We start from the raw sequence: 25691 nt of genomic DNA, 5'->3' as shown, positions 1-25691 counted from the left end.
GTGCCTGTCTTATAGTTTAGTACTGTATGCATTAAGTTAAAGGGAAGGTTTTAAAAGTCTGAAGAGTATACATGTTGTAACCTATCATATTTTTTTTATTTAAAATTTACATTTACGTACGTAAAACAATCTCTCTCTCTCTCTCTCTCTCTCTCTCTCTCTCTCTCTCTCTCTCTCTCTCTCTCTCTCTCTCTCTCTCTCGTAAATTGTTTTCCTGCTTTGTTACGTACAGTATGTACTGTATGATTTTATATAGATACGGTAAATAATATTTGTAATAACATATTTTGTAAATGCTTTTACTGTAAATATCATTATTTATCACTTTCATCATGCACGCTAAATGCCTTCTTTGTTCTGAGCGTGGTTGTTTACTGAGCGTACTTTATGACGCCGTCGTTTCAGGCGGCGTCATAAAGAAAAACATTTTATTTGGAAGTCCTAAGAAAAATTAAGTAAAACATTGGTAATAACAAAATCAACATACTGTATAATCAATATAATCGATGCAAAAACTAACCTATACATATATGTGTACACTAAATGAGTTTGTTTCTTCATTATGATCAGAGATAAACGTAAACAAAACATTGGTTGCCATTTTTTATCGTGCTTTTTAGCGTGTTTAGGAAACACATGATATAAAATCGCCCTTAATATTTGTGCCTGTTTTAGTTTAGGGTACTGTAGTACCTGTACATGCATTAAGTGTTCTGTACATTAAAGGGTAGTTTGTTAACAGTACTACGTACAAGGGAAGGTTTTAAAAGTCTGAATATACATGTTAAATAAATAGGTAAATATGGTGTCACTACTTCGCGGATTTTCACCTATTGCGGCCGGGTCTGGAACCTATCTACCGCGATAAATGAGGGTTCACTGTATTCAGTATTATGTAGCCTTTTGAAATGAAATAATAGTAGTATTAATTGTTTTTTTTATTCCACCATTTAATTAATATCTCTACGTTTAACTATAAATATTAATTATAAGCATAAAGAAATGATGTTAACTTTGAAAAATTATCATTAGTGAAATGACCGCTCAGGGCAAAAAAAGCGTGACACTACGTTAGCGGCAACCTGGTTCAGGGGGGACGCTTAACAGGTTAACAGTTAGTTTAGGTATACAGTACTGTATTAAATGGTTCAAACGTATATGGCTGTACAGTATTTCATTGTGGTTATACTGTAGTTTTATAGGATTTGATGTGGTGTTTTGTAGGGCTTGTAACAAATATGACAAATTCGGAGATAATTTGTATTTTTCCTAACCATACAAACCTTAGCTATTTACCTGGGGTATTACTTTCGGCGTAGTTGAAATGGCGAGCCATTAGATTTTAACAAGGGTTAACTACCCCCCGTGCTAGTTAGCTAGTTAGGGGAGGGGTAGCTAGCTACCCCTCTCCCCCCCACATACACCAGTGAACTGATTCACTTCGGTTAGAGGTAGGACTTCACGGGGGACAGGACTGGTGGGCAAATATGTGTAAATAGCTGAGGTTTGTATGGTTTGGAAAAATACAAATTATCTCCGAATTTGTCATTTGTTCCGTAACCGAAATACAAACCACGCTATTTACATGGGGTGACTTAACCCTTAGGTAGGGTGGAAAGTCCCAGCCTTACTGGCTTTGGCTTTACCCGGGGACTCAGAATACGAGTGAGCAGCACTCGAGAAAAGGAGTCCCTGCACCTCGCAAGTTCCTTGCTTCACAAGGAACGTGCGGCCTACGTAAGCTTGTGTATGAAGGAATGAAGTGTGACTCGTCCTAGGAAGTTGACCTGAAGTCCTTTAGATGGAATTCTAGGCTAGGACGTTCCCAATACCACCTCGTCAGGGTATGGGGGACGCAACAGTATCATGTTAATACTAGGAACACAAGGAAGCATGGTTTACCTGCAGCGGTTTGAGGTCAGCTATGCAGAGAACCCAGGATGCTGCTTTCCCCAAGAGAGGGGAGGATGAAGAAAAGAGTAAGGGCCAGACATACTTTTTCATTCATGCAGTCTAATACCAGGTAATAATGCCCTCAACCTTCTGCTACCTGTCCATTAAGGAGCCTGAGGTTAGACCAGCTGTTGTGTAGCCACCACAGGGCCGATAGAAAACGTATCGAGGCTCCTGTGGGTCACGTCCTGCAGGTAGTGGATTGTGAAGGTCGTTTGACGCTTCCAGACTCCAGCTTGTAGCACCTGCGTCACAGAGAAGTTTCTCTTGAATGCCAGGGACGTTATAATGCCTTTGACATCGTGCGCTCTAGGGTGACATGACGGAGGAGGGTCCGGATTCAGGGCATGATGGATGACCCTTCGAATCCCAGCTGAGAGGTATTCTTGGTGACCCTCCTCTTCGTCCTTCCTGTGCTCACAACCAGAGCTTGCACGCGAGGACGAAGTGCAACTGTTCTTTTAAGATAACGCCTCAGACTCCTTACTGGGCATAGTAGGAGATGGTCTGGGTCATCTGTTACAGAACAGAGACTCGAAACCCTGGAGGAGTCGAATCGTGGGTCCGGAACTCCAGGGTTTTGAGTCTTAGCTACAAACTCAAGGACGAACCTGAACGTTACCTGTGTATTCTTTTCAGCCTGAAGGCCAGGCTTAACGTTAGCCTTCACCGCCGAGGCCGAAAGGCGCATTTCTTCCCGCAAATATCCAAGAAACTCCGCTATTGCTTGGATAGTGGCATCGAGACGAGAGATACACCTTCCACGACACCAACCACAGAAGACTCTCCACTTCCCCAGGTAGACCCATGCAGATGACTTTCGCAGGTGTCGAGACATCCTTTCCGCAACTTGTTGCGAAAAGCCTCTCTCTGTGAGGAGATGCTGGATAGTCTCCAGGCAAGAAGCCGAAGCAATGCTATGGCTTTGTGGAAGATGTTGTAGTGTGGTTGTTTGAGTAGCTCGTGTCGTGGAGGAAGATCTCTCGGGAGTTCCGTCAGGAGCTGCAGAAGGTCCGGGAACCACTCTGCATGATGCCATAGCAGAGCTACTGAGGTCATTGACAGGTTGACCGATAGTCTGGTCTTGTTGAGTACCCTTCTCATCAGACCGAACGGTAGGAAGACGTAAACGTCGAAGTTGTCCCATCGTTGTTGGAAGGTATCTTGCCAGAGTGCCTTGGGGTCCAGGACTGGGGAACAGTGTAGCCGAAGCTTGAAGTTCAAGTCTGTCCCGAACAGGTCCACCGTCGGGGAACCCCACAAAGTCATGACTTTGTTGGCTGCTAGCGGATCCAAAGATCACTTGGTACTCACTATCTGCAATGCTCTGCTCAGAATGTCAGCGAGCACATTCCTCTTGCCCGGAATGAAGCGAGCCGATAGTGGAACCGAGTGGACTTCGGTCCATCTCAGTATCTCTACTGCAAGATGAGATAGCTGTTGTGAAAAGGAACCTCCCTGCTTATTGAAATAAGCCACTACCGTGGTGTTGTCGCTCACGACCACCACGGAGCAAGTCTTCAGGATCTGTGGGAATTGTTGAAGTGCCAGATATACGGCCTTCATTCTAGCAGATTTATGTGGAGGCACTTTCCTGGTTCTGACCAGAGGCCTGAGATCCTGTGGTTCAGAACGTGGGCCCCCCACCCTTCTTTTTCAAACGTCCGAAGACAGCATCAAATCCGGGGGGAGGACGAGAAGATCCACTCCCCTTCAAAGGTTAGCTCCGTCCCCTACCATTGAAGGTCCATCCGTTCTGCCGAACCCATAGGGACCAGAATGTCAGGGGAATCAAGGCCTTGATCCCACCGGGACTTGAGCCGCCATTACAGGGATCTCATCCTAGGGCGGCCGTTTGGAACCAGACGGGTCAAGGGGGAAAGGTGCCGTAGGGGAGGAACCACGATTGGGCTGGCAGCTCTTCTCGTCCGAGGAAAGGATCTGTGACCCTCCTCAGCCTTGCTATCCTGTCGTCTGATGGAAAGGCTCTGTGGAAATTGGTGTCCAATATCATGCCTAGATATACCAGTCGTAGAAATGGAGGCAGAGAAGACTTCTCGGGATTTACCATGCTCCCTAGATCTTGGCAACGTCCCAGAAGCTTGTCTCGGTGTCGAAGAAGGGTCGACTCCGAGTCTGCCAGGATCAGCCAGTCGTCCAGATAGCGGAGGAGACAGGATGCCGATCCTGTGTGTTGTCCACGAAGATATCAGGGTGAACACTCTGGTGAATACCTGAGGTGCTGTGGAGAGACCGCACACAGCCCCTGGAACTGGTGGATCTTGTTGTCTAGGCTGAACCTAAAGTACTTCCTGGAAGACGGATGGATTGGGATCTGGAAGTATGCGTCCTTCCAATCCAGTGTACACATGAAGTCTTGCGGTCTCACTGCAAGCCTGGCCGTGTCTGCTGTCTCCAAGCTGAACGGAGTTTGTTTGAGAAACTTGTTCAGAGATGCGAGGCCGATGACGGGTCTCCAGCCTCCAGACGCCTTCTTTACGAGAAAGGGTCGACTGAGGGAGCCTGGGAAGCCATCGACGACCTCCTGGAGAGCATTCTTCTTGAGCATGGTCTCGAATTCTGCCCGAAGGGCTAGCCCCTTTACCCATCCCATGGCATAGGAGCTCAACGCCACTGGAATCGCTGTCAGGGGAGGAAGAGACGTTAAGAACGGGACGCAATATTCCTGACTGATCACGGAGATCGTCCAGGAATCGGACTCTAGTTGCTGCCACCTGAATGCGCAACTTGCCGGCATCCCCCCACTGATTGACATGCAGGGGGATTGCCAATCCTAGTGCTCGCAGCCTTGGCCACTCCCTCTAGGATTCTTGACTTCCCTGGAGGACTTCACGCCTTCCCTGTCTCTGACAGAAAAGGGCTCCTGGTTGGACACATTCGTCTTTGCTGCCGCAACCGGTTTCTTCGTCTTGGAATGGCGAGGTTGTTGAGGTGCTGGAGGTTTGTAGGGCTTATATGTAAGAGCCCTTTGGAGAAGAGATTCGTGGTTCGATTTCTTCCACCTCTCAGCTGCCTGTTCTGTACCCTTGGACTCAAACAGACTCTTTCCCAAGATGGAAGAGCGTCTGAGCCTACAGGTATCCACGGCTGGAACCTTCGAGTGGAACCTCTCGGCCACTGCATCACGTTGTTTCAAGATCAAGTTTGCCCACAAGTTCGAAACTTGGTGGGCCAGAAACTCGATGGTACGTGTGCCCGAGAGGAGGAAGGTCTCCAGGGCTTTCCTGATGCTCTCCTTGGACAGATCCTTGGGTTGCAGCAGAATGCCCAGAGACCCTAGCCAGACATCCAGCCACGAAGTGGCCTGTATGGCAAAATCGCGACCTTTTCCTGACCCAGGAACTGTTGTCGAGAATGTTACCTGCCGGCTAGAGAGTCTCTCAAGAGAGACTCCCCTGGAAGGCTCTTCCACGGAGTGGTGCTCTGGATCATGCTGCTCTCCTCCTGGTGAACTGGCAGCAAAGTCACTTGTACCCAAGGTTCTACTTTGGGGAACTCTTAAGAGTCCTTTGATTCCCTCTTAGGAGGGATACGTAACTCAAACAAAGAAGTCTGAGGGCTCTTCTCTCCCTCACACGGGACGATTCTCCTGCTCAAGGTAGGTTTCTCCCATTGGTGCGGTGGGAGAAGGTCTCACCTTGGTAGAGGGAGCGCGCTCGTGAAGAAGATCGTCGGCAAAGATGATTGTCGGCGCTTGCGCGAGTAAGAAGATCGTCGGCGCTTGCGCAAGTAAGAAGATCGTCGGCGCTTGCGCGAGTAAGAAGATCGTCGGCGCTTGCGCGAGTAAGAAGATCGTCGGCGCTTGCACGAGTAAGAAGATCGTCGGCGCTTGCGCGTGAAGAAGATCGTCAGCGCTAGCGCGCGAAGAAGATCGTCAGCGCTAGCGCATAAGAAGGTTGTCGGCGCTAGCGCGCAAAAGAAGATCGTTGGCGAGAAAGATCATCGGCGCGCGAGAGCGCTAAGATGAAGGACGATCAGGACTGGAACAGGATTCCTCTGAATGGAATTCTCAGGAACAGCAGGAACAGTAGGCGAGCGCTTGCGCGCAATTGCGCGCGAGCGAGCAGGAAAACGGAGCGCAGGGCGATACCTGGCACTTAAGGGGCTTACTCAGTGTGAGAAAGCCCCTTTTGCCCCGAAGGGACCGGTGTCCGTTGGATAACGGGGTGCGAAGGCGCCCACAGCGACAGAGGCCAGGAACGGAGACGACAGGTCAGCAGGACTAGGAGATGGCGAACTACGGAGAGGTCCCGAACCGCTGGCTGGACTGAACAGGAACAGTCCTCCGAAGAGGAGTCTCTATGAGTGATCTCTCTCGCTAACGAGAGAGGTGAACACTTTGTAGAAGAGACTAGAAGACACAGATGATGGCGCCCCATAGGGCCGTTGGATCAGCAAGCTGACCTATAAGGAGAAATCCTCCGAAGAGGAGTCCTTATGAGTGGCCTCTCTCACGAACGAGAGAGGTCACAAGCTCTTGCAGCTGCTCAGCCCCTTGAGCATAGCTGCAGGTGCGACCGCTCAGCCCCAAGAGCATAGTCGCACGAAATTCCATGGTCCGGACTTGCAACCGCTCAGCCCCTTGAGCATGGTTACAAGAGCGGTCGCTCAGCACCAAGAGCAAAACTGCCCGAGGACCAGGAAAAAACCATCCAGGAATTAAAAAGGTAAGAGAAGTTCCCCCCCTGCAGGGGAAAAAACTCATACCTGGGAAGGAAACCTCCCTCGGATGGGAAGTTACCCACCCCTGGAGGCGAACCTCCTGAGCGTTCTAAGATGAACTAAAGAGCTGACAGTTGTCACGGGAGAACTTCTAAGAGAAGGGAACACGGCCATGACAACGTCCTAGGGAGGCGGCAGCAAGAGCAGACTTCCAAGGCACAAACAGGGCAGCTCTGCTTTGTTGGCACATTATTCAAACGAAGAAACCAGATCGTTACTGGATAAAATAAAATAAATAATTAGTTAACAAAAATTCCCCCGGGAGGAACTCCGCAGAGAAACCCCGAGGGAATAGAACATAAGAATTACAAATCAAGTATGCGCCCTCCTCCCCCGCTGATATTCACGGGAGAAGGGGGAGGGCGGAGTACAGAATTATAAATATGTAATTCATTTAAGAATGTTCACAAAGTAAGAACAACTGAACCCCGAGGGGAAGTGTTCTTTATAGAAGCTGAAAAGTTAAAAAATACAATTAGACTCAATGAAAATAATTGAGACAAATAAACGGAATAGCAACTCAACCCGCAACGGGAAAGAAGCTACCGTAATAGTACGTAGTAGTAGTAAAAGGGTGAACGACCTCGAGTAGAGAGAGACCGTAGTCCATCTAAACTCCCACGTTCCCTTCGCTGAGAGTCCAAGTTCCCCGCAGGGAAGGAGGAACAGCGGAGAAAACAGATGAATGGAGAAAGTCCAGCGATGACGATTCCCCACGGCGGCCGAATATCGGAAGCCGAAGGAACGACCGAAGGACCAAGAGACGGTTCCCCAAGAAGTGCCGCGGTGGCCTGTAACTAAGCGGTGACGTTGACGTACACTACACACACAGCACAACACTGAAAAGGAAACTTACTAATTTCTATACTCAAATATATACATAAACATAAAGAATGTTTATATATATTAAGTATAAGAAAAGTAAGTACAGTAATTAAGTAAAGACAAAACATTAATGGCTGCCAAGCGAGGGCGGGAATAGACACGTCTGCCCACCGCCCGAGCCAAAAGCGAAGTGAATCAGTTCACCGGTGTGTGGGGGGGAAGGGGTAGCTAGCTACCCCTCCCCTACCCCCTCGCTAACTAGCGCGGGGGTAGTTAACCCTCGTTAGAATTTAATGGCTCACCATTTCAGCTACGCCGAAAGTAATACCCCATGTAAATAGCGTGGTTTGTATTTCGGTTACGGAACAATTGGCAATTTGCATGTGAAATGCGACTCACAACACGAAAAAATCACTTTACGATCGCCACTCCACAACTAATTAATTTCCTGTTGTGAGGCATTACTGTACTTTGCTTACTATCAAACATATTAGCCAAAAGGGTTGCTTTTTCTTTGGATTGAGTGACAGTATCTGGTTTAGTAAAGGAGTCAAGTAAAGGAACTATTACGTGTACACCCAAGAGTGCTGATTTATGGACAGCCTACCACTCATGTTCCAGAGTTATACCAGAAAGGGTTTCTTTTATGATTAAATTGTATTCCTTTTCAGTTGGAGCATAAACTTTCTGAGCAAAAGCTCTGTGCTGAACATGGTTATTCCAAGTCAAATCTATAAAGTTACCTTTCCAAAGATGATATGCCTCTTGCTTCTCCAAAAAAGAATGTCTACAAACATTAAACCAGCATTTTTCTTTCACTCGGTACTTTGGCACACATGAAGGAATACGACTTTCAATTTTGCTGACCAGATTTTAAATCAAAAGAGCAACAAGCTCAACATTATTATAGAATTGTGACTAATTCAAGTTCAAAAGATCACTCAAAATGTCATTCGAATTAGCTTGAGATTTTATAAAATCTCACAAAAGTATGACACATCCGGGACAGGCTGCTCAGTCTTCACAACTAAAGAAATTAAGGCATAATCATATGTCCTAACTGGAGGACCAATCTTACTTGTTATAACGCCAGGGGAGACAGTGTATCCTAGGTCCAAGCAGTTATCAGACTTGAGAGTAGCTTTACTTATCATTTGCTTCAAGCCTGATTCAAAGGCAAAGTCCAGAGCTCTTAAACCATGGTGATCAGTAAGTGAAACAAAATATAACTACTCCATATAGTGAGCATTGAAATAACCAACAAAACAAAAGAAACCTTTCAATATCCTTTTTGTACCTTAGCCATAATATTAAGAAGACAATCAAAGACAGAATCATCCATGTCTACATTCCGGTAGAATGAACACAAATAGAAGTTGCTACGCCTGCCACAAACTTTTATTACCTGAATCTCTGACATCTACATTCATAGCAGGAATTATGAGAGGCAGTGTCCTCCGTTCTAATAAACACAGCAAATTCCCCTTGCCCTAGGAATGCCACCCTACCTCAAAATTATTTGTTTCTTAAAACCAGCAATAAGGAGCTTAGATGAGTGACTCATTTCAGAAACTTCTAAACATAAAAGAATATCATACTGTCTTGAATACAATATTGGCATACCGTCCGCGTATATTGTAATACTGTACAGTAGACAACACTGGCGAAGTCTAGGACGTACTGGTTTCCCTCAATGTCTCTCAACAGGATATGGATTATGAGCAAAAAAAAAGAGAGAGAGAGAGAGAGAGAGAGAGAGAGAGAGAGAGAGAGAGAGAGAGAGAGAGAGAGAGAGAGAGAGAGAGAGAGAGAGAGATCCATCATAGTTAAAAACTAGTTCAACAAGTATAAGAAGAGATGATATGACATGATAAGACAACAATAATTTTGAATCAAGCAATTTTCTTTGGCCCTTGCATGATAATCTTGAAGAAACATTCTAATTTTGTATTCTTTTTTTTATACTTAGTGACATCCCAACTTTAGGGTAGCATAACATTTAGAAAAAAAGGTTTTACTCTGTGAAGAAGAATTTACCTGTGCATCAGGACTCGAAAATAAAAAATTGTATTATATAGACTATAGAATATAATAATGCATAAAGTGTCAACAGTACGTAGTGTGAAGCTACAAATACTGACTATAAGCAACCCATAATCTCAATTAATGAAAAACTCGGCAATCTCACTTTTGTTTTCATGCCTCAAATTAAAGATTTTCCTAATACTCAATAAGCACTCTTTAGATCATTTAGCAAAAATATGTCAACTTAAAAGACAATACAAAATACTAAAAATATTGATAAAAAAATGTAGTAGGAATCTTCACATACCAGCAGTTGAAGATCTTTTGACTTGTCCCAAGAACAGTTCTCCAATTTGAGATGTACATTTTGATTTTTAAGCAAACCTAACAATCCCTTCTCTTCTTCACAGATGAACAGAAGAGCTTTGCCTTTTCCACCAGCACGAGCTGTCCTTCCTACACGATGGATATATTCCCTGAAAACACAAGCATATATTACTCAAGCTTTGAAAAGAATAGGCTACATATCATCTAAAATTTCTTTTCTTAAAGCAAATCTTGGAATATCAATTATAAAAAGCCTCATTATGAATTTTGTGATCAAAACAGCAAAAGGCAAATTAATTTTCCCCCTAAAAATTAAATGCCTACATAAATTGTATAAATATAATACTATGTATTTTAGGATTAAATTCTTTACACATCAAAATCTAACATTCGGAAAAATTCAGCAGGAATGATCATATTCATCAGAGGTGCAAGGTTAATCAAATAAAGGAGGTTGGGGGGAAATAGGAAACCAAATGAAAATATTCATGTATGATTTATGCCATGAGAGTTGCCCTTGGTGTTTTCATTTTCCACAATTATATATGAAGACTGGTTTTCAGTTGACAACAAAGATCCATTCCTATGCCATGGTGTGAGTAAAATTTTGACGGAAGTCAGAACACAACTAAATACAATACTGTACATACGCAATGAAGGTAGCCCTTATAAAGGCATTACTGTTCTGTTAAGTCATAATCTAGGATATCAAAAAATGTATAAAATATGGAAGCATGACTAGGACTAAAAAGACATGGAGGCCATAAACACACTACAGTACAGTAATACCATACACTACATCATTAATTGGTTACAAATACCAGACATCAGGTAATTGTTGACGTGGGTTGGATTTTATCGCTATAAAATTACTTTTATATTCGCTATACACAAAATAAACATTAAAAATCACACGCAGGCTATACTTCTACAAAAACCATATACCTTCATGTGAAGTACAAGTACTGTACATATATAATTATAAGTTTTTTCTTTTTGAGAGATAGAGAGAGAGAGGGAGAAGATATAATAAATAATGTTACGTCACAATAAACTCAGAGGAGGATTCGGTGGATGCTAGTAAAGGGAGACAGATGAACTGCTGGGGAGACCCATGATTATGATTCCTAATGTTAAGGCACTATTGAATGTCACTAAAACACACACACACACACACACACACACTCTCTCTCTCTCTCTCTCTCTCTCTCTCTCTCTCTCTTTTGTGTGTGTGTGTGTAAAAAAAAAAACATTAGCCCATTAAGAGACTTGGAGGGTAATCTTATAACAAATAATTTGGAAACAGCAAAACTGATGAATACATATTTAACAACTGTATTCACTAGGGAAGAATCAACGACTCTCCCTGAAACAGCTAACAAATATGAAGACCACAACCACTAAATAAAATCACTTTTACAATGGATGATGTCAAAAAGAAAATAAAAGGACTCAGTAAGTCAAAGGCACCAAGACCAGATGATATTCATCTAAGAGAGATTATAGAACTAGAAGACGTAACCCCACACTTTTACAAAATGTTCCAAAAGACAGCCAACAAAAGAAAGGCACCACAATAATGGAAAATAGGCAATGTTCCTCTAATCTACAAGAAGGGACCAAAAGAAGAACCTGGCAACTACAGACCTGCGAGTCTAACTTCAGTGCCTATAATTATTATTATTATTATTATTATTAGTCAGGCCACAACTCTAGTTGGAAAGGCAAGATGCCATAAGCCCAAGGGATCCAATCGGAAAAAATAGCCCAGTGAGGAAAGGAAATAAGGAAATAAATAAATGATGAGAACAAGTTAACAATAAATTATTCTAAAACAGTAGAAACGTCAAAACAGATATGTCCTATATAAACTATTAACAACGTCAAAAACAGATTTGTCATATATAAACTATAAAATCTTATGTCAGCTTGGTCAACATAAAAACATTTGCTCCAACTTTGAACTTTTGAAGTTCTACTGATTCAACTACCCGATTAGGCAGATCATTCCACAACTTGGTAACAGCTGGAATAAAACTTCTAGAATACTGTATAGTATTGAGCCTCATGATGGAGAAGGCCTGGCTATTAGAATTAACTGCCTGCCTAATACTATGACCAAGATAGAATTGTCCAGGGAGATCTGAATGTAAAGGATGGTCAGAGTTATGAAAAATCTTATGCAACATGCATAATGAACTAATTGAACGACGGTGCCAAAGAACGGATTTTGAGCGAAGCGAAAAATCTATTTTTGGGCAAGGTAGCCATGTCGTCCTGATGGAAGTTCCTTCGTTGGTAGCTTCCTAGGTTATATTTGACTACAGTGATATATCCCAGAGAATTTACCAAAGGTATCCAGAATTCTAACTCCTGGAGCAAATATCCCTTGAAGATATCGCATAAAATCAGAGGACGTATTCTTGACACGTTTCATAGCTATCTACACCCCTAATAGTGTTTTCGTTTCGAGGGGAAAAGTGGGAAGAATATAGGAGAGCCGTTATTAAGGCAACGCTCCTACTGTACTGTAAATAGGAGCCACCCTGCCGCATCGTGGCGCCATCTAGCCATTCTTTGTAGCTTTGTAGGTGTAACAGATACAGTATATTAGGGAAGGAAATTATCCTTTGTCAAAAGGAGGGCGGGCCATCAGGACGACATAGCTACCTCACCCAAAAATAGATTTTTCGCTTCGCTCAAAATCCGTTTTTTGGGCTCAGGCCATGTCGTGCTGATGGAAGTTTACTAGAGCATTAATGTATCTGTGGATTTTCAATAGTGCCATTTATCTCGAGACAAGTTTTCCTTTTGGCCCTCAGGACCTAGAGACACTCTTGACGTTACCGTTAAAAACGTCATTCAACTGATCATATCGGATGTCAGTGCTTCCTGCCCCCTACAGGGAAGAGTCTGGGTAGACTTTAGGAAAAAACCGAGGATTGTGAGTTCAAGCAACAGACTAGCAAACAGTTTGTATATTAGTATCATCATATACGTAAAGCATAGATTGTACTTAGATGGAATTGATCTGTGTAGGTTACTAAAGAACCTCCCAAGTCTGGATGTTGATAGAGAGAGACAGGTTTATACGCATGTAGGAAACCTTAGTTCAGTAAGATAGACAGTTTAGTACAATAAGACCTTACCTGGTTGGTCGGAACAGTAATAATCTCAGTTCCTGGTGTTTTCCTAGATAATAATAGGATCAAAAGATGCTCTGACATATATATAAAGTTTAGAATATTTGGGGCGAAATGAGACGCAAAGATTCCTACTATTGTTTATTACAAAAGTAAAAATAGAAATCAAGGTTGTAACAATCAATTACAATTTCAGTTTATGCTGAGTGAATCTGCATAGGAGCATAATTGGTAATAACAGAAATAAATAAAGTTTCACCTGAAAAAGGGTACACAAGCCACTCTATGGGAAATATGTAAAGATTTCACTATGTATTCTGTTGTTACAAGGAACACTATGCATATAAATATGCATGGCACATGTGTTGGTCTATTATGCTGAATGTCACCTGTGTAGTTAGAACAGTCTAATAGTGTCAACACTAGACACATTACTCACATGATATACCTTAAGAGTCTATCGTGTACACCCTTCATTATAAAGTGCCAAATAGTGCACTGTTCTTTGCAGAGGTCAGGTGGCAGATTTCAGAACACTACCTGCTGCTACCGTGAAATGTTTAATCTCCTGTAGTTGCTTCGCGTAGTGTTTGAAGAAGACTCTGGATGACTTCCATCCAGTATAAGCGCGAAGGCTTTCAAACGACATAGTCTGAAAGAAATTAAGGGACGAGGCGACTTTCTTCGGATCATGACCTGCAGGTGTACTGTCTGGATCCACTCTGCGAATAAAATAGTGATTTTTGCCCTTATCTGTTTCAAGGATAATGTTGAACCTGATGTTTCTCCCCTGAAAAGCTGACCTCCCTTAAAGTCTGAAGTTTGACGAAGATAGACCTTTAGGCATTCTACTGGGCAGGGGGATGCTTCTTCCTTCAGAGGGCAGATTCTTCAGGGACCCCATCTCTTAGTGGGCAACTCGTTCTTGGTGAGAAACGTTGGGTCCGGAAAGAGGTTCAGTTCTCTTCAGTCTGTGAACTGAATGTAGCCCTCATCCCTTGAGAGGGCCACTATTTCGCTGACTCTGGCTCCCGAGGCTAGCGCAAATAAAAATATCACCTTTTGAGTCAAGTCTTTTAGTGAACAATCTTCATTGTTCACAGTTGATGCTAAGTGAAGAACCTTGTCCAGAGACCATGAAATGGGCTTAGGAGGGGCTGCGGGCCGAAGTTTAGCGCAGGCTTTGGGAATCTTGTTGAAGATTTCGCTAGAGAAGTCTACCTGGAAGGCATAAAGCACTGGTCTGGATAGGGCGGATTTGCACGTAGTGATCGTATTGGCTGCTAGACCTTGTTCATGGAGATGGATGAAGAAGGACAGGCAAAAATCCGTAGAAATCGCCTTAGGTTTCTTTGCCTTGACGAAGGCGACCCATTTCTTCCAGGAAGACTCATATTGTCTTCTTGTTGACTTCGACTTGTACTCTTCTAAGAAGTCGATACTGTCTTTTGAAATCCCGAACCTTTTCTTGACTGCCAAGGTGAGAAATCATGAGATGAAGGTTCTGGGACTTCAGTGATGAAGCAAAGACAGTCAATTTCTGCACTTGCTGAGTCAGAACTGGTTCCGGCAACGGGATCAGCTTCAGGCGTAGTTCCGTTACCAGGGGGAACCAGACACTGTTGGGCCATTTGTGGGCCACTATTGCTGCTGTCCCACGGAAGGATATCAGCTTGTCGAGGACTTTCAGCAGAAGGTTGGTTGGAGGGAACAGGTCTATCTTGGACCATCTGTTCCAGTCTATAGACATTGCATCCGTTGCTTCCGCTAGGGGATCCTCGTACGGAGCTACGTACCGGGGTAGCTTCTTGTTGTCGCTCGTTGCGAAGAGGTCTATCTGCAGTCCTGGGACTTTGCGTAAGATGAAGGAGAATGATCTTGCGTCTAGGGACCATTCCGACTCTACTGGGTTGAACCTGGAAAGAGCGTCCGCCGTCACATTGTGGAATCCTTGAAGGTGGACTGCTGACAAGTGCCATCTCTTCTTCTCCGCTAAAGGGAGGATGGCCAGTATTACCTGATTCAGATGAGGCGATCTCGAGCCCTGTCGACTGAGGCATCTCATTACAACCTCGCTGTCTAGGACCAGGTGAATGTGGATCGAGCAGCGAAGTTTCAGTTTTTTCAGCGAGAGAAAAACTGCCATGGCTTCCAGAAAGTTGATGTGGAAGGTTCGGAAGAGAGGAGACCAGGTTCCTTGGACTTTCCGATGATGAAAGTGGCCTCCCCACCCTTCTCTTGAGGCATCCGTGTGAACGGTGGCTGATGGTGGAGGTGGTTGCAAGGGTACCTTCTTCTTTAGGTTCTTGACCTCTGACCATGGCTTGAGTGGGGATCGCAGACGATTCGGTACGGGCTTCTTTCGATCTCTTCGAGCAATTGATGCGTATTTTCTCCAAACTCCTGATGCATCTTTTAATTGTGCTCTCAACACTGGATCTGCCACTGAGGCAAACTGGAGGGACTCCAACACATACTCCTGTTGTCTTCTTGATATCCTGGCGGATTGAAGGAGTCTCTTGACAGATCCCGCTATCTCTTTCCTCTTCTTTGATGGAATGGAAAGGCAGTGTGACTGTAAGTCCCAGTGGACACCCAGCCACTGAAACTTCTGAGCTGGAGAAAGACGAGACTTTTCCAAGTTGATCTTGAATCCCAGGTGTTCCAGGAACTGGATCACTTCCTTGGAGGCTTGTGTGCACTCCTCCTTGGATGCTGCCCACACCAGCCAGTCGTCCAGGTAGGCTGCTACCTGGATTCCCTTTAGGCGTAGTTGATGAATGACTGCATTCGCAAGCTTGGTGAATACCCTTGGGGCTATGTTTAAGCCGAAGGGCATGGCTCTGAAGACGTATTGTCTTTTCTGTAACTTGAACCCTAGGTAGGGGGAAACCTGACGGTTGATTGGAACGTGCCAGTACGCATCCGTCATGTCTATGGAGACTGTGAATGCATGTTTGGGCAAAAGGGTCCTTATGTGTTGAAGCGTCAGCATTCTGAACTTGTTGAGTGGTGATAGGTCCAGAATGACTCTGAGCTTTTCCGAGTCCTTTTTCGGAACATAAAATAGCCTTCCTTGGAATTTTATGGACTTCGCCCTTCTTATAACCCTCTGGTTTAAGAGTTCCTGAACGTATTCTTCCAATATGGGGGTTGAGTGTTGGAAGAATTGAGGGAAGTTGGGTGGAGTTCTGTTCCAACTCCACCCCAGTCCATTCTTGACTAGGCTATGGGCCCAGGGATCGAAGGTCCAACGATCCCGGAAGAGAAGAAGTCTCCCTCCCACCGGTAGCATCTCACTTGGAGTGCTGGTTGGAGGATTTACCTCCTTGGCCACGTCCACGTCCACCTCTGTTGCCCCTGCCTCTGGAGGGGTGCTTAGAGGATCCTCAAAAGGAACCTTGAGACTTCGGCCTGAAAGTCGGCGACTACCTTTCAAAAGCTGAGGTGAAGGCGGGCGACTGTGTCGCCACCGTCTGGGGAACCAGCTGGAAGGTGGTGGTTGGCTGTGCTACAGTCTGTTGCCCCGTGGCCATGGGAAGCTATTGTTGTCGAGGACGAGAGGGCACTCTTGGTCGTTTCGTCTTCCTTTTCGGCTGGGGACCCTCGTCAGCGGAAGACTTCCTTTTGGAGGACAAGCCCCACTTGGAGAGGAGATTCCTATTCTCCGAAGCGCCTTTGTCCACGACCTCTTTGACCAGTTCGCTTAGGAAAAGGTCTTTTCCCCAGATGTTGGAAGCTATCAGCTTCCTCGGTTCGTGCCTCACTGCAGCCGAGGCGAACACGAATTCTCTGCAAGCCCTAAGGGCTTTGATAAAGTTGAACAGGTCTTTGGTGACCGTCGCCAAATGAGCCTTGGCGAAGATCATGTACATATCTGGGGTTTCCGATATGCTTGCCATCGTTTCTAGTCCCGTCTGCAGAGACATAGAGGCGGCAAGATGTTCTTTTGTCTCCTGCTCCCTGCGCAGGAGAAAGTCCGACAGCTTGGGGAGGTCTTCGCCGAACTGACGTCCGGCAATGTCTGCCTCCAGCTTCCCGACTGTGAAAGTGTTATGCACATCTTTCCAGTCCTTGTCATCCGATGGAAAAGCAAGGGAGAAGGGTCTACACTCTTCGAGTGTAGGACAGGGTTTCCCTACCACCACTGCCTTTAAGGCAGCTTTAAACCCTTTGTCCATAAAGGGAAAGGCACGAGAGGGATCAGCAGCAAAGGAAGGGTGCTTTTTGCTGAGAGCCGGCACCTTGGAATTAGTAAAGGCCCTCTCTTTCAAGGTGTTTGAGAAAAAGGCCTGGGCCTTGGGGAGGTAAAAAACGATGACCTCTTTTGGCTCTGTCTCCTCTTTGGACGAAGGCTCCGTCCTCAGACAGACATAGCAATCCGGGTAGGCCCCTTTGCTGGGCCAGAACTCTACATCGTCCACTGGGACAGTGCCCAGTTTCTCGGAGAGGAAGATCTTCCCCCTGACATCGGCATATGCTCAGCATATCTGCAAGGATTGACGTCAGAGAAAGCAGGAAGGTCCCTGGTGCATCTCCGTCCGAAGAGAAGCCTTCTTCTCCGACGACTTCTTTTGCATGTCCTGGAACATGGAAAGAAGAGAGTGCAGCGTGCTCGTGATCGAATCCTATTGGGGGGCAGAAGAAGAGGTCGAAGGCACCGGTTCGGCCACCGTCGCAGGAGAAACCAAAATCGTTTCGGCTTCATCAGTCTCGCCTTCAGGGGGTACGTCATCCTCCTGTTCCAATTCTTCAACGAGGAGATTATGCTCGGTCTCCTCTGAGACAACCAACATGTTGTCCTCAAGCTGGATGCCCTGCAAGGCATCCGAAACGACAGATTCTATCGGAATCTGGACGAGGGGAATCTCAGGTTGAGCCTGGGGAATAACTGCATCCGAAGATGCCCTAGGGAACAGACAAGCCCTCATCATCTCATTAGGAAGATATGGGCCAGAGGTGTTCTTCTGAAAACCCCTAACCCATTTGCGCAGCATCTCTCTTGCTGCATCCCTAGACTCTGTAGACTTTTGATCATCAAAAGCCTCTTTAACCAGTTTGTCACAAACCGTACATACCTGTGGGTCCCAGTATTTAAGAGATCCCTTCGTGACTGCGCAGCGAGCGTGGGTCCTGCACATGTCATGGCCGCAGAAGTTCCTACTGCGGACCCTGCAGAAGTTGTTCAGGCACTTGGGAAGCTCCTCCTGTAAAGAAAGAAAAGCATATAAGTATTCGGTGAAATTCTCAGATTTCATCATACATATTTATTCAAAAATATATAGCTAGATGAAGAAAAAGACACCTACTGTGTCTCCTGTCCAGCCCATTGCTGTGACCTCCCTCAATATTGAGTATTAAATTCTTAATGAATTTAGGAAGAATATCCTTGGATATAAGGTGTCTTCTTAACACTGTCTTCTTTAATCAATATTGGGGAATTGGTAATGGTTGATAACCATTAGAAAGGCAGAGAGAATCGCTCTCTTAATTGTGATGGTCTCACAATGGGCTCCCCATTGCTATGGCAATGACTGCCGGCGGCATGCCGCCAGTACTGCCGTGTTCCGGCACAGGCCGGCGTGTTCTGGGATATAGAAGGCAAGCACTGCCTTCAGGGTGATGGAAGGCAGGTCGCCGGCAGCCAGAGGGACCTTCTATCAAGAAGGGCCCGGCAGCAGCCGGCGATAAATTGTCTAGACTTTGGGTTGCCGGCTGCCGGCAGACAACACAGTTGCCGGCGGCCGGTCAGAGCATGCCTATTGCCTTTGGTCGTCAATCAACGGCGCCCAAGGCAAGTGGTGGCAGAGCTAACTACCGGCAGGCATCCAACATGGCTGCCGGCAGTTGGCCCAAAATGGGGAAAGGCAAAGGAAAAGAAGGATGGAGGAAGGCAAAGGCTCAGCCTTGCCGGCCTAAATCCGGAATGAGGGTTCAAATGGAAGGGGGAATTAGATTTGGGCTTCCATCCAACCATATCCCATCCATATTGGTAGCATGGATATGGAAGGCAGACCAAGGGAGGGCTGAAGAACACTCAAAAGACAGAGGGGGGCTCCTGCCGGCAGCCGGCGGCAGGCAGGAGACCCCAGGCCAATCCTACAGACTACCCATAGGGTCGAATGTAGAACAGCGGCCAAGGTATGTGAAGGCTAGGCCAACACAAAAAGGACAGCAGGGGAGGGGCAAGGGTCCTTTAGGTGAGGTAATACCCGAAGGTACTACCTACCTGGGCGATTCTGATCCCGTAGAAGACAACCTCATGGTAGGGGAATTCAATTCCCCAGGTTGGGTTAGTCTAGGTGAGAAGGCGACTCCCAGGACGCAAACTCAAAGGGAATGGAATCTCGTACCAGAGATCTTCGGCAGGGGAAGAATTCAATTCCTTGGCTGAAGATTTACCAGCACAGGACTGTCTGCTAAGCCAAGAGGGGGAATTGTCATACAAAAAACCTCCCGGGTAAGGCCTAGGGAGGTCTAACCTCATGTAAAGGCAAGCTAACCCGACCTGGGAAATCATTTCACCAGACGGACGGATGCCGAACACAAACTACTCTGATGTCCCGTTCTAGGCTCGAAACCGACTCAGTGGTTAAGAGAAAGAAACGGGACATCTCAGTAAAGATTTGCCAGAAATCAGTTCAGGACAAATCTAACTGAGGGTAGCCTAGGCTAGTCAGAGAGAGAGGAATTGCTCTTAAATCCAACCAGGATATTGGTATTGGCTTGAAAGATACAGGAGGTGTCAGTCTCCCCTTAAAAGGCAATACAAGAGCAATTGGGGACATCTATGAAAGTATACTAAAACCCCTAGGCTAGTAGCCTAGGAGCAGTGAGAATCGTAAACCGAAACTCTCTCGTATACTATCTTGGAAGAGGAAAATTGAATACAGTAATATCTTAAATGTATAAAATATTGCCTGAGCTTCAGTAAAACTTTACCAGGAAGGTTATATCATGTATGAAGTGTGAAGGTGCCTAGGCTAGGAAGCCTAGCACTCGTGAGGCTCAAAATATTTAGCCAAATTCACGAAAACAAGGACATAATATAAAAATCCCTAGCTAAATTGCTAAATAGCTAAAGTTAAGAAGCAAGCGATGCCGGGAAAGTCGTTCTTGGCTAACTAAATGTACAAAAGAACGACCGCATCCATGACGCCATCCGGCTGGCAACAGCTCTTGTTACGTTAATTACGATCTCAATCGAAGAGTAAAACTGGCAAGAGCTTACATTTACACAATTCAAAGATATTACTTAACTTTCCAGAGGCAGATGAAGCTGGTGAAGACATCATGGCAGCGAAATAAATCCAAAATAGCGAGAGATAACACGGGATAAACACCGGTCAGCAAAGCTACAAGGGAAAGAATGGCTGGATGGCGCCACGAGGCGGGGTGGTGGCGCCTATTTACAGTACAGTAGGAGCGTTGCCTTAATAACGGCTCTCCTATATTCTTGCCACTTTTCCCCTCGAAGCGAAAACGCAATTAGGGGTGTAGATAGCTATGAGACGTGTCAAGAATACGTCCTCTGATTTTATACGATATCTTCAAGGGATATTCGCTCCAGGAGTCAGAATTCTGGATACCTTTGGTAAATTCTCTGGGATATATCACCGTAGTCAAATATAACCTAGGAAGCTACTAACGAAGGAACTTCCATCAGCACGACATGGCCTGAGCCCAAAAATTAATATCCAGATCAGGAATAAGAAATTTAATGGACCATTAGTTTCTGTCCAACAAATTAAGATGAGAATCAGCAGCTAAACACTAGACAGGAGAACAATACTCAAAACAAGGTAGAATGAAAGAATTAAAAAACTTCTTCAAAATAGATTGATCACCGAAAATCTTAAAAAACTTTCTCAATAAGCCATTTTTTTGTGCAATTGAAGAAGACACAGACCTAATGTGTTTCTCAAAAGTAAACGTGCTGTTGAGAATCACACCTAAAATTTTAAAAGTCATACAAATTTAAAGAAACATTATCAATACTGAAATCCAGATGTTGACCTACTTACAATCATACTTTGAGTTTTGTTAGGATTCAACTTCATACCCCATAATTTGCACCATGCACTAATTTTAGCTAAATCTCTATTAAGAGATTCACCAACCCCAGATCTACATCCATGGGATAGAATTGATGCAAAGAGAGTAGCATTATCTGCATATGCAAAAAGCTTGTTTTCTAGGCCAAACCACATGTCATGCGTATATAGTATGAAAAGTAATGGGCCAAGAACACTACCCTGTGGAACACCGGATATCACATTCCTATACTCACTATGGTGCCCATCAACAGCAACTCTTTGAGATCTATTACTTAAAAAATCAATAATAATGCTAAGAAACGGCCCACCCACTCCCAACTGTTTGAGTTTGAAAATAAGGGCCTCATGATTAATACGGTCAAGGGCAGCACTAAAATCAAGGCCAATCATACGAACTTCCTGACCACAATCAAGGGATTTCTGTAAAGCATTGAAGATTGTAAGAAGGGCATCACATGCTCCAAGGCCTTTTCGAAAACCAAATTGCAAACTAGGGAATAGATGATTACCTTCAGCAAACCTATTAAGAAATTTTGCCAGAAGACGCTCAAAAACTTTAGATAATATGGGAGTTATGGAAATTGGGCAGTAATCAGTGGGACTTCAGCTACCACAAACACATTTCATAGAGGAGTAAAATTACCAATCCTCCAACAAATGCTAAAAGCTCCTCTTCTTGCTAACTTGCGCAAAATAACAGATAACTTTGGAGCTAAGAAATCTGCTGTCTTTATAAAAAAAACAATGGAAAAATAACATTTGGGTCTACACCTCCATAAGCATAAAGGTCCATTAACAGAGCTTTAATTTCACGAGATCGAAAAGCTAAACTAGTTAGTTTAGCCTCAGGAAAACAGGAATGGGGAAGTTCAAGCTTTTCATTACTCTGTTTACTGTCAAAAACATCAGCCAAAAGGGTTGCCTTTTCCTTTGGACAGTGAGTGACTGAGCCATCTGGTTTAAGTAAAAGAGGAACTGTTGCATCTACACCAAAGAGTGCAGATTTAAGGGTAGACCACCATCTATGTTCCTGAGTTATACCAGAAAGGATTTCTTTTATGGTTAAATTGTACTCCTTTCCAGTTGAGGCATAAACTCTCTGAGCAAAAGCTTGAAGCTGAGTATAGTTATTCCAGGTCCAATCTGATCTGTTACCCTTCCAAAGATGATAGGCCTCCTGCTTTTCCAAATAAGCACGTCTACAATCATCATTGAACCACGGTTTGTCCTTCACTCGGTACCTTAGCACACGAGAAGGGATACGCCTATCAATTATGTTGACTATATGCACTATATTCTCATTCAAAGGGACAACAAGATCTACACTAATATATAATTGTGACCAATTCTTGCACAAAAGATCATTCAAAATCCCATTCCAGTCTGCTTGGGATTTCATATAAATTTTACATGAGTATGATATATCAGGGACAGGCTGCTTAGTCTTCACTACTAAAGATATCAAGGCATGATCAGATGTCCCGGCTGGAGAACCAGCCTTACTAGTTATAACGCCAGGGGAGTCAGTGTATACGAGGTCCAAGCAATTACCAGACCTGTGGGTAGCTTCATTTATGATTTGCTCACAGCCTGATTCAGAGGCAAAGTCTAAAGCTCTTCAGCCATGGCAATCGGTAGGAGAGATAGAACTTAACCACTCCTTATGGTGAGCATTAAAATCACCAACAAAGACAAAAGAACCCTTTCTATCATCTTCTTGTATCTTAGCCATAATGGTAAGAAGACAATCGAAGATAGAATCATCCATGTCTGGATTCCGGTAGATCGAACACAAATAAAAGTTGTTATGCCTGCCACAAACTTTTATTACCTGAATCTCATGACATCCACATTGATAACAGGACTTATGATTCAATAGTTGAAAGATATAGAGAAAAACAATCTTTTGAAAGAGAGCCAACACGGTTTTAGATAAAAGAGATCATGTGTGACAAATCTTTTGGAATTTTTCCACATGTTTGGCATCTATGACAAAAGCAGGTCAATAGACATCATATAACTCAACTTTCAAGAGGCTTTTGACAAAGTTCCTCATAAAAATTTAACGGTCAAAATTACAGCACTAGGCATCATTGACGAGCCAGGTGAATGGATCAAAGATTAGATAACAAAAAAAAAGTGTTAATATCAATGGAGAAGCTTCAGAGTGGGCAGCTGTTACAAGCAGAGTAGCTCAAGGATCTATCCTTGACCCATTGTTATTACCTTAACAACATAGATTTTGGATTAACTAGTAGAATATCCAAATTTGTTGACGATACTAAACTGGGCGTAAATGCTGTGAACTCAAAAGACCTAGAAGCCTTAAGAGAGAATCTAATGAAGCTAGAAGAATGATCCAGAAAATGGTAAATGCCTTTTAACTGTGGGAAATGTAAAGTCATGCACATAGGTTATAGTAACCCACAATCAGATTACCCACTGCTGGGTAATAAAATAGTAAATGTGGACCAGGAGGAAGATCTCGGTATTATTATCAGCAAGGAATTGAAGTTCACTAAACAGAACATGAAAGCTGAAAAGAAGGCACAAAAACTAATATGTTACATAAAAAAACAATTCAAATACAGAAACAAAGACACTGTGCTACAGCTTTACATATCACTGGTAACATCATCTAGAATACTGAGTCCAATTCTGGGCTCCAAGTAACTGTATTCAGAAAGATATACATAGACTGGAAGCAGTACAAGCTAGGGCCACCAAACTAGTTCCAACACTAAGGCAATTTGGATATAGATGGAAGATGGAATGTTTGAGCTTATTTGATCTACAAACTCGACAACTAAGGGGACAGTTAATAGAGGCATTCAAAATTCTTAGAGGAATAACAAATGTAAATTACAACAATCTATTCACGCTTAGCACAAATCAATCCAGAGGTAACGGATATAAACTGGAATTGAAAAGATACACAAACACTAAACGAGGCAATTTCCTTACATACAAAATAGCAAATAATTGGAATAGACTTCCAGCGGATGTAGTAAACAGTAACACAGTAAACGAGTTCAAGAATAAGTTAAATAAGATTATAAGAACACTCTAAATGCTTAAACTAGATCTCTCTACCTAAGACCAAATGGAGTCTCCAATGATGGACTGAAAAGTCCTTGAGACGTCCAAAATCCTTGTAACACACACCTCTCTCTCAATCACTCCGCCAAGGAGTAAATGGAGTGTATGCGGATGGACTGAAAATTCTTTGAAACATTCAAAATCCTTGTAACACCTCCCTCCCTCCCTCTTCTCTTTTCATATATAGAATTATCAGTGAAATTTCCTTATTTGTTAGCAACAAAATGTACACTTTTTTAATAGGTCTTTTGAAAAATACCATCATGTGATGTTATTAAATTTGTTCAATTATAATTATATTAAGTTTTGATAGGTTAACATGACCACAACACCAAACAGGAAATTCATGTTTACCCTACTGGTTCCCTTAGCTCATAAATCACTCACAGCTCTCAACCTTTCTTACCAGCTGTGAACCATTTTTTTCCTTCTGACTACCAATAATTAATTTATAAAATTGTGTGTAACTGGAAATTATGATGGGACATATTTCTTGTTCTTATCTTACACTATGTTTAAAGAGATTTATTTTCATAAAAAAAAAAATTAAAAATTTTCCATTAAAAAATAAGAGAAAAAGAGGAAAAACATTTCTTTTTGAGACAAACAAAACAATACTTTTTGGGCTCAAGCCATGACGTCCTAATGGAAGGTTCCTTTAGTAGCTTCCGAAGGGTATATATGACTACAGTGATATTCCCAGAGAATCAAACCAAAGGTTTCACAGAATTCTAACTTCTGGCGCGAGTACCTTTAAGATTACTCTCAAGGGTATCGTATATCATCAGGGGACGTATTCTTGACACGCCACATGGCAATCTCCACCCCGAATAGCCTTTATGCCTCGAGGGGGAATACGTGGCAGAATAGAAGGGTAACGGCAACAAAGATTACCCTGGTTCCCCTACTACAATCGTATCACAACCGCGCCAACTCCCTCTGGCGGTCATTCCTTTATCTGTAGCGACTCGCTACGGTGGTGTTCCCTGTCGATCTGACATTTTCGATCGATTTCTGGGAATCTTTGTGCTTCTACGGCTTCTTTCTCCATCCAGGAAGTCGAGTATTAATTCTTTACAATATGTAATTTAGTTCCAGCTTCACAATGAATTGTGTATTTATTGTGTGCGGATCTTCGCCGATCGCCGGTGTCGCCATGGCGCTGTCGTTCTTTGTACATGTGCTATTTAGTTAGCAGAACAACATTCCGGTGTAAACAGCTTAATCATTATTATGAGAGCTATTTAGGCATTATATACTGTAAAGATATCTATAAGCATATTTTTCCCTTTTCCGTGGCGATCGTATATGTCAGAGTTTTGGTGATTTAGGTAACCGAAATCTCGTCTTGTCTGGGTAATATAACCTAGACAACATATACTTTCGTCATTTCCCCGGTTACCCTTGTGTATTGGTTATCATTCCTGGAGATCGATATCTCCTGGAATTATATTAACCGTTATTAATCTCACTAGAGATTTATGGGTAATCTCTCTTCCCTCTGAGAGTAGCCTTAGGC

General features: G+C 43.7%; 1 protein-coding gene across 1 annotated transcript in view; it reads right to left on the bottom strand.

Moving 5' to 3' along the window:
* LOC137660321 (uncharacterized) overlaps positions 1-25691 on the bottom strand; it is a 275741-nt gene that overhangs the window by 35878 nt on the left and 214172 nt on the right. The window contains exon 10 of the mRNA XM_068395140.1: positions 9854-10022. Within this exon, the coding sequence (XP_068251241.1) occupies positions 9854-10022 (169 nt within the window). The remainder of the gene's footprint in view (positions 1-9853; positions 10023-25691) is intronic.

This window comes from Palaemon carinicauda, chromosome 20 (genome assembly GCF_036898095.1).
Source record: "Palaemon carinicauda isolate YSFRI2023 chromosome 20, ASM3689809v2, whole genome shotgun sequence".
Classification (NCBI taxonomy): Eukaryota; Metazoa; Arthropoda; class Malacostraca; order Decapoda; family Palaemonidae; genus Palaemon; species Palaemon carinicauda.
Note: the sequence above shows the minus strand (reverse complement) of the source record. Positions and strands in the feature narration are given on the sequence as shown.